Genomic DNA, 9,456 nt, shown 5'->3' on the forward strand with positions numbered 1-9,456 from the left:
TATAACCATTTATTAATTCAGGTAAATTGCCTTTCCTGTCATTCTGTTGGAGAACAGATACCGTCTATTTGGTTAAAAATCATTTCAAATGCTATGCACACACTTATAAAGATTGCCTTATGTCTTTCAAAGATATTGACAATGGGGGAAACATTTAATAACTAGTACATTTAGTTACCACATTTTTTATTAGTGTCATTATTTAATGCAACCACAACACATATTTGGGTACAAATGTAATATAAAGCATAATACATAATATACAATGATGTTTACAAAAAGTGATTTATATTGTTGTATGACTGTAAAGTATAAAAGCACAATTAAATATTAAACTCTTGATGTTTGCGTATGCCTCATTCTGTAAACTTATGATTTCATGTTAATATAAAAGGTTTCATTTTAAAAGTATTCCATGTCAGATCTGCAGCGTGAGTGAATTTTAATATAAACAGACTTCTATTCAAGAGTGCAAATGAAGATTATTTATTTCATTCAATTTTTAAATGTAAAATGTTTGCTTTATGCACTGCATTAATAAATTCTTCTCAGAATGCTTTTAAACCTCAACATTTTCCACAGTTCTCTTTTTGGTGGGTAGCCTCTAATTCTGAAAGTCCAAAGACAAATAGTTAATATCTCATTTAATAATTATGATTTTAAACACTACACAAACACAAATTACTACCAACCTGTGAGAATTTGGTCGAAGCAAGTGACAACTCTTTCAGCATCCTCCATACTGAAACACATTGGAGGTTTGAATTTGATGACACTGTCCCATGGTCCATCAGTGCTAATTACTATACGCTCCTCTTTCAGCCTGAACAAATCAGAAATGGCAGTTAGTTATCAAATAAATGCAACAAGCGGAGAAAAAGAAAAGAGACATTTTTAGTACCTTCGAACAATATGTGTTGCTTCTTCTGTAGCTGGTTCTCGAGACACTCTGTCTTTAACTAGCTCCATCCCTATAAACAGTCCAACACCACTGAAAAAAGAACAGAAGACACATCTGTTCATTTTTTTTCTTTGAAATTAAAGCATGATGTTACAGTATTGGGTCATTCCATGGGTCTATTTTGCACACAGGTGATACTTTTTATGTAAATTAACTAGGAATATCTGAAGAACAAATAATTCAAATAATAGTTTTTTTTCTATCACCTTAATTGCAGAGATTATACCTGTCTGAGTGCCATAAGTATTGTTTTTCTCAAAAAGTATTAAATATATCTCAATATGATTTTAGATTCTTATTTTCAATAAAATTTTATTTTGTAATCGTAATTTTTAATGCCCTATATGGTTCAGTACCATAGATATGGAGACCCCAACCTGACTCCATGTCTAAATTGTTGAATTTTACCAAATTAGTTCTATGCCACTCAGTTTTATGCCATCTGAGTTCTATGCCACTCAGGTGATACATTTCTAGTTTCAAAATGACTTGTTCTTCAGATATTCCTCTTTAAACATAAAAAGTATCAGCTGTATCTAATGTTAGGGGTTAACAGCTTATGTGTAGTGAAACCAGTACCAGTAGTGAAAAATGAAGACAAAGGGTCTGGAGTGCATTAATAAAAAAAATGTACTTAAGAATAGTTTGCAGTTTCAACAGCAGACGCCTCACAAGAAGTTTGTAGGCCGCGCTCCCTCCCTCGCCCTATCATACATACAATTGTCCCAACAGTTATACTGTTTTCAAGGTCTATCTTCATTCATTACTGCAATGTGGATGGTTCTGACTGGCTCAGAGAAAATTCACAGTCATGGTTAAATTCCACACATTTAATCTGATGCACGTCTCCATAGACGTGTCACTTGTTGACGCTTTCCCCCCGAAATTAGGCCCGTAGTGACCTGCCAGGTCTCGGCGCAGGCACCAGCTTGCCCAGAACAACAGTCCACTGATCTCTTAGGGAGCCCATTGTACACCATTCTCAATACTGATCTGTAAAACTAAATATTGCGCACATACAAATATACACAGTCTCTCAAGGTTGGAGCTGATTAAGCTCCAGTTCTAACCTAGCCTGGATGCCAGCCGAATTTAGCCCCACCCACAAAATTTTTAGGTCGGGCAATTCGGTCTGGCCTCGCTCCATAGGGGAGTGATTATCTCCGAACAGAAACTGTTCAGACCAAGGAAATCATCAGGACGGGCTTTAGACGATGACGGACAGATGATCAACAGTAACGTAATCATGCACGTCATCAAAGGGGCTTGGATTATATTTGTTCAAATCTTAAACGGAGAGCTTGTTTGTATATGCATTCACCTTCACAATTTCTCTCAAAAATGATGATCATGTTGGGTAAGTACTCTGTGTATCATTAAATTCTTGTATTTTTTTACAACACCAGCAAAGATCATTTTCCGGAAAAAAAATGGTGTTTGGGGGGTAAAATGTGTGTTATTTTGGCAAGGTTGGCTGCTAAAATTTCGCACTCATGGGTCTATATATCACATAATAGTCGCTTCAACCCACGGACATAGAAAACAACCCGCGGGGAAAAAAAACGTGGACTTGGCAACATAGTGCAGTTGAGCTCTGTTGACGTCGCTTCGTTGCTCTGATTGGTTGTAGCTCTTTCCATTTGAGGTCTTTCCTGGTTCGGTTGAAACACGCCCCATAATCACAGCCCAATGGAGCAGTTTCAGACTCATATTCTGACTAGAATTGAGTAAGACCACGTCAGGCTAGTTCTAACCAGTTCTTACCAAAAGAACTTTCTCTCAGTGAGAGGTACAGACAATAGTGCAGGCAATATTCATCTTCACTCTTTGGTGTTTCAGTAAAAGGAAATATAAAATGAATAATATATAAAAAATGTAATGAAAGACAAATCCATATTTTATATCTAGAAGCCGGGCTAAGTGAGCAAACACTGTTTCTGCACTCCTGACATGTTAGGGGTGTGTGATGCCTCCAAAATCCAAACACATGACGCCTTGTTGCAACAAGAGTTTAGTGATGCATCGCACATCACTAATCCAGACCCTCAGTCACTCCTCTAATATATACAGTCTTGTTCAAAATAATAGCAGTACAATGTGACTAACCAGAATAATCAAGGTTTTTCGTATATTTTTTTATTGCTACGTGGCAAACAAGTTACCAGTAGGTTCAGTAGATTCTCAGAAAACAAATGAGACCCAGCATTCATGATATGCACGCTCTTAAGGCTGTGCAATTGGGCAATTAGTTGAATTAGTTGAAAGGGGTGTGTTCAAAAAAATAGCAGTGTCGCATTCAATCACTGAGGTCATCAATTTTGTGAAGAAACAGGTGTGAATCAGGTGGCCCCTATTTAAGGATGAAGCCAACACTTGTTGAACATGCATTTGAAAGCTGAGGAAAATGGGTCGTTCAAGACATTGTTCAGAAGAACAGCGTACTTTGATTAAAAAGTTGATTAGAGAGGGGAAAACCTATAAAGAGGTGCAAAAAATGATAGGCTGTTCAGCTAAAATGATCTCCAATGCCTTAAAATGGAGAGCAAAACCAGAGAGACGTGGAAGAAAACGGAAGACAACCATCAAAATGGATAGAAGAATAACCAGAATGGCAAAGGCTCAGCCAATGATCACCTCCAGGATGATCAAAGACAGTCTGGAGTTACCTGTAAGTACTGTGACAGTTAGAAGACGTCTGTGTGAAGCTAATCTATTTTCAAGAATCCCCCGCAAAGTCCCTCTGTTAAAAAAAAGGCATGTGCAGAAGAGGTTACAATTTGCCAAAGAACACATCAACTGGCCTAAAGAGAAATGGAGGAACATTTTGTGGACTGATGAGAGTAAAATTGTTCTTTTTGGGTCCAAGGGCCACAGGCAGTTTGTGAGACGACCCCCAAACTCTGAATTCAAGACACAGTACACAGTGAAGACAGTGAAGCATGGAGGTGCAAGCATCATGATATGGGCATGTTTCTCCTACTATGGTGTTGGGCCTATTTATCGCATACCAGGGATCATGGATCAGTTTGCATATGTTAAAATACTTGAAGAGGTCATGTTGCCCTATGCTGAAGAGGACATGCCCTTGAAACGGTTGTTTCAACAAGACAATGACCCAAAACACACTAGTAAACGGGCAAAGTCTTGGTTCCAAACCAACAAAATTAATGTTATGGAGTGGCCAGCCCAATCTCCAGACCTTAATCCAATTGAGAACTTGTGGGGTGATATCAAAAATGCTGTTTCTGAAGCAAAACCAAGAAATGTGAATGAATTGTGGAATGTTGTTAAAGGGGGGGTGAAATGCTGTTTCATGCATACTGAGCTTTTTACACTGTTAAAGACTTGGAGTCCCATCCTAAACATAGACAAAGTTTCAAAAACTAATGTTGGACGTTTGATGGAGTATTTCTGTGTCAAAAATACTCCTTCCGGTTTCTCACAAGTTTCGGCGAGTTTTTTTCGAGTATGGGTCTATTTGACGTTAATAAGAGCGGAAGGTCCTTGTATGGGCCGTACGGGCTCTTCTCCCGGTAGGGTGCGCGCGCGCGAGACTAGAGCACGCTGTAAACAGTCTCTCAGCTGCAGATCCAGTCGTCCGTGAACGGCGCCGCGCTCCACTTTATTCCTATGGGTGACGTCGAGCGACTTCAACTCTTCAGCACAGTATTCCGGGAAGGCAGCGCTGCATTTGAACCGATTTGAACGCAGAAATGACGGGAAGCTTGACAACATCGTTTCAGTTGCGTCTCAAAATGGATTTACACGCCACTGCTGTCACAGGACTTTACCAAATCATACCAAAGAAGTGTGTTTCTGACGGAGCGGTCCCAGCGATAAAGCTTCGACGGTGAGTTAACTTAAACTGCTTCAAATGTCTCTGCTATTGGCTACCGTCGCATGAGTAAACATCAGTAAACGACACGATCGCGTGCTTCGTCATTCAAATGCGCTAACGGTTACTCCATTGTTGTTCTCTGTATAACGTTACAGTATTCTGACGTGCAAAACCGTTTTGCTTGCTACTTCTAAGGTCTAGTCGCATACAATAGTCCATAAACCGAATCATGTCCTCATACTCTGCGAGTAAACACACAGAAATGTGGAGAGGCCATTAAATACAGTAACTTACATACCACAGAGACGGACGTCCTGCTGTTGCCGTTTCTCCTGTTCAATTTATTTCTCCCTCAGATTTGATTGTGGATCATTATCTGTATTAGCTGAGATAGATGGGTTTCTCCACGCTTGAGGATGTCACCGCTTTGCGCGCTTGTCATTCTTTAGCTCCGCCCACACGATACGCCTCCAGGCGCTCGGTTTTTTCCGGAAAGACTCGGTACAGCCTATATTTCTTTTATAAATATGATAAAACTAAAGACTTTTCGGAGATATGAAGGATGCAATACTACTCTATAGGTACTCAAGATTGACATGAGATTGACTGAAACTGAGTGTTTCACCCCCCCTTTAAAGAATCATGGAGTGGAATAACAGCTGAGAGGTGCCACAAGTTGGTTGACTCCATGCAGATGTCAAGCAGTTTTAACTGTGGTCATACAACTAAATATTAGTTTAGTGATTTACAGGATTGCTAAATCCTAAATCCCAGAAGAAAAAAAAATGTTTGTACAAAATAGTTTTGAGTTTGTACAGTCAAAGGTAGACACTGCTATTTTTTTGAACACACCCCTTTCAACATGAACCACTGAGCCACAGCCGCCCCTCAGTGTCAACAGCATATCATGAATGCTGGGTCTCATTTGTTTTCTGAGAATCTACTGAACCTACTGGTAACTTGTTTGCCACGTAGCAATAAAAAATATACTAAAAACCTTGATTATTCTGGTTAGTCACATTGTACTGCTATTATTTTGAACAAGACTGTATATATATATATATATATATATATATATATATATATATATATATATATATATATATATATATATATATTGAACAAATTCTGAAATCCACTGCTGCTTTTATATATTATATAGTGGATTTCAGAATTTGTTTTTTAACTGTCACGTTGGCTTATAATGCAACAAAGATGACTAAAGTCAACACATTTTCCTAATAGAATTACCAATCTCTGTATAAAAATAAAATAATGATGCTGAAATATTTCTAAAGTCATTTTTACCCTCTTGTAATTTGGCTCCAAATTGTAGGTGAAAACTCTCATTTTGAGCCTCTTCTACAAAACAGTGAAATATTCCATGAATATAAATTTGTGACATTTAATATTTTGGCTTTCATCACTATTTTTGATCATCTTTCTACAGAAATAATATTAACAAAATCTACAGAAATGTAACCAGGGACCTCTGGTTGGGTTGACACAGAATGACCCTATTAGTATTAGATGAGGTCTCAATAAAAATAGATTTTCTGTATTTCATACTTACCGCACATCTCCGATGAGTTGATGTTTGGTCTGTAGCTGAAGGAGCAGCTGTTTAAGATGACCTCCAACATGCACAGCATTCCCTCTAAGGTTTTCCTTCTCTATCACATCTAACACCGCCAGACCAATAGCACAGGATACTGGGTTACCGCCAAACTGCATGGGGACATAAAGGTTTAATATTAATTATACTCAATCTACAATGGTTGTAAAAGCTACATTCATTAGCACAAAATAATTTCTGGGCATAACGGTTCTCACCGTGTTGAAGTACTCCACACCATTGGCTGTAAAGGCACCAGCTATTTCCTTTGTAGTGGCCACACATGCAATCGGATGACCATTGCCCATTGGTTTTCCCATAGTCACAATATCAGGGCAGAAGTCTTCACCTCCAAGCTGAAAAGCCCAGAAATGACTCCCAGCACGACCGAAGCCCGTCTGAATCTCATCTGCCACATAAACTCCTCCTGCTTCATGAATGTATCTAAGTGGGAAAAAATACATTGTTGCAATCAGCTTCATTCAGTGGGCTCTGAATAAAAATTATAGACACTCAACAAAAGTTACAAAAAGACTTACTCTGCAACTCTTTTACAATAACCAGGTGGAAAAATGATCTGGCCACCAACACTGGGTAAAGATTCAGCAAAAAAAGATCCAATCTGTGGAAATATTTAAGGGACAGTTCACCCAAAAAAATTTACATTCTGCTATAATTTACTAAACCCTAATATTAAATATATTACCAACTAAAATAAAATAACACTTTTATTGTATGGACAAAAATGAAGACTTTAAAAAATATATATTTTGTGTTGCACACGAGAATCGTTTTGAATAACATAAGAATGAATATTTTGGGTGATCTATCACTTTAAGAAGGAAAGTAAGTATATTTTTGTAAATAAATATATTTAACTTTCCATTAATGACCACCATACCTTGCGGCCTTTCTTATGCACCTCTTCAATAAGACTTTTCACTGTGTCTGCATAAGCCTGTCCTGGGTCAGGATGATCTTCTCTGTAAATACCGTGGTAAGTATCAGGGAGAGGTGCCTGTAGATATGCAAGAAATTATGATATGCATCAAAAGCCTTAATCGCTGGTTTAATATGATATCCTGTGCGCACCACATGAACCCATTCTTTTTGTCCCTCTAGTTTCCGGAACTTGTACGGGCTAATGTCGATGAGTGAGGTGACATGTCCATGATATGCACTGGAGAGGCAGGCAAAGATGACACAAAAATAAGTCTGATGTAGCCAATAACTGCTGATATAAGAATCATAATGGTTAAAAATGTCACATTTTGAAATCTTACTGATCTAGCACGATGACATCCTCGTGTTGGGTATACTGACGGGCCAGTCTCAAAGCAAGATCATTAGCCTCTGAACTTTGGAAGACAGTACCTATAAGTTTAAATTGAATATTTCTGTTCAATTCAACTGTATAAAAAGAGTTACTTACCCTGAGTTGACGAAATAAAAGACACAAATCTTGTTTGGGAGTGTGGCTGCCAGCCGATCTGCATACTGCACTATATTATCATGAAGGAATCTAGTGTTTGTATTAAGAAGATCCATCTGAGCAGCAGCGGCCTGAGTAATGCTGGGGTGACAATGTCCAACTGCAAAGACAAAATGCATCAAGTGTGTCATCATGGGCCTGTGATTACTAATAACGATACTTGACATTTTCTGTAAGTGCTCCTGGAAGGCCTATTTAAAGACATTTAAATCTAACAGTAAAGACATAAATGAGGTTAAAAGATTTCTATTCCAAACAAATGGTTCTTTCAAACTTTCTATTCATCAAAGAAAAAAAGGTTTCCACAAAAATATTAAGCAGCACAAATGTTTTCAACATTGATAATAATACAAATGAGCAATACATCAGCGGATTATAATTATTTTTGAAGGATACAAGTCATTTTAAAATGTGCTAAATTAGAAAACAGTTATTTTAACATTTTTATCACATATCACACTAGCACTGTTTTATTAGACTCGGTAAACCCAGCCCAATCTGCTGGCGATTTGACTTCGCCCTGCAGCTCAGGCTGGAAACCTGTACCTGGAAACCACCGTATCCACCTGGCCCACTATTGGCGGGTTTAATGCTGCATTCACATGCTCTCGGAATTATCATAAATATGAGTTTCCTAGGTAAAAATTGCACATGAATGCCCTACCATTTCAAAATTTGAATGGAATAAACTCATAATCACGACTTTAGAAGTGGGAATTATCAAATTTCCGATAGCACGTGAAGGCGGCATAACACAATGATGGATACAGAAGCGAAGAATCATTGGTCTGATTGGTTGAAGGATTATCCAGTTTCGTAGATTTAACTATGCCTGTTGATCACGCCTCTTGTGCAGTAGAAAATACAGCAGACTCCAGTGTTGTTTTAAGAGATTGAGCTTGGTCTGGCAAGCTAGACAACAGTTTTACATTATTCACCAAATAAATAGAGCCTTGGTAAGCATAAGAAATAAAAATAATATATACTTAAACATTATGGGCATTCCTTATACAGCTTATAAATCATACTGAATGAGTGTTTCATAAAACAATGCAGATAGATCTATGGGAAGTCCCCACAAAACATGGAAACCAGTGTCTGTGTACACACATTTTTGTGACACTTAAGATACCATATGCAATGCATGACAATTTCGAAATGTACTTACCATGTTGTACATTACTAATGCAATCTAAGTACTGCATGCCATTCTCATCATATAAATATTGACCCCGTGCTCTTACTATTTTCACGGGATCATGGGAGAAAAAGAGTCTGCAGGACTGCCTGAAAAGACACGGGAAAGAGTATTTAATCAGAACCGTTAAACAATTGTATTTATTGTAATTAAAAACAATACCAGGCCGACAGCGCGACGTGTAATATATGATTCAACTTACCCAATCAGCTTCCTGCGCATTTGCAAAGTTTCATCTTTGTGAAAAACTTCCAGAGCCATTCTAACCAAACAGTTTCGTATTTTGCTACAACTGTCAACTGTTTACAACCTAGAGATTTGAGAGGACTTTGAACTGAAAAAAGGAAAGAAA

At 37.9% G+C, this 9,456-nt stretch overlaps 1 protein-coding gene across 2 annotated transcripts; it reads right to left on the minus strand.

Annotated features, from left to right (window-relative positions):
• Positions 1-47: 47 nt before the first annotated feature.
• Positions 48-9,445, minus strand: phykpl (5-phosphohydroxy-L-lysine phospho-lyase). 2 transcript variants are annotated; one of them, XM_067450707.1, is made up of 12 exons: positions 9,307-9,445; positions 9,075-9,193; positions 7,847-8,006; positions 7,698-7,772; positions 7,507-7,594; positions 7,316-7,432; positions 6,954-7,036; positions 6,633-6,858; positions 6,373-6,527; positions 902-991; positions 693-823; positions 49-610 (listed from the first exon to the last, which is right to left on the minus strand). In XM_067450707.1, exons 1-12 carry the CDS (start codon positions 9,363-9,365, stop codon positions 567-569), a joined length of 1,347 nt encoding a protein of 448 aa, XP_067306808.1. In that variant the 5' UTR covers positions 9,366-9,445; the 3' UTR covers positions 49-566. The 2 variants fall into 2 exon arrangements, with proteins under 2 accessions (XP_067306809.1, XP_067306808.1); XM_067450708.1 differs by lacking the exon at positions 9,307-9,445 and having other exon boundaries at positions 48-610; positions 7,698-7,788.
• Positions 9,446-9,456: the final 11 nt, after the last annotated feature.

Source organism: Pseudorasbora parva, chromosome 8, assembly GCF_024679245.1.
Source record: "Pseudorasbora parva isolate DD20220531a chromosome 8, ASM2467924v1, whole genome shotgun sequence".
NCBI classification, from domain to species: domain Eukaryota; kingdom Metazoa; phylum Chordata; class Actinopteri; order Cypriniformes; family Gobionidae; genus Pseudorasbora; species Pseudorasbora parva.

What these genes read in the sequence shown, in the direction of transcription:
- phykpl (XM_067450707.1), bottom strand. Translation starts at nt 9,365, where the DNA reads ATGGCTCTGGAAGTTTTTCACAAAGATGAAACTTTGCAAATGCGCAGG. An exon ending in GTGTGGAGTACTTCAACACG is followed by an intron (nt 6,528 to 6,632) that starts GTGAGAACCGTT and finishes GTCCCCATGCAG; the next exon opens with TTTGGCGGTAACCCAGTATC. An exon ending in GCAACACATATTGTTCGAAG is followed by an intron (nt 824 to 901) that starts GTACTAAAAATG and finishes TGATTTGTTCAG; the next exon opens with GCTGAAAGAGGAGCGTATAG.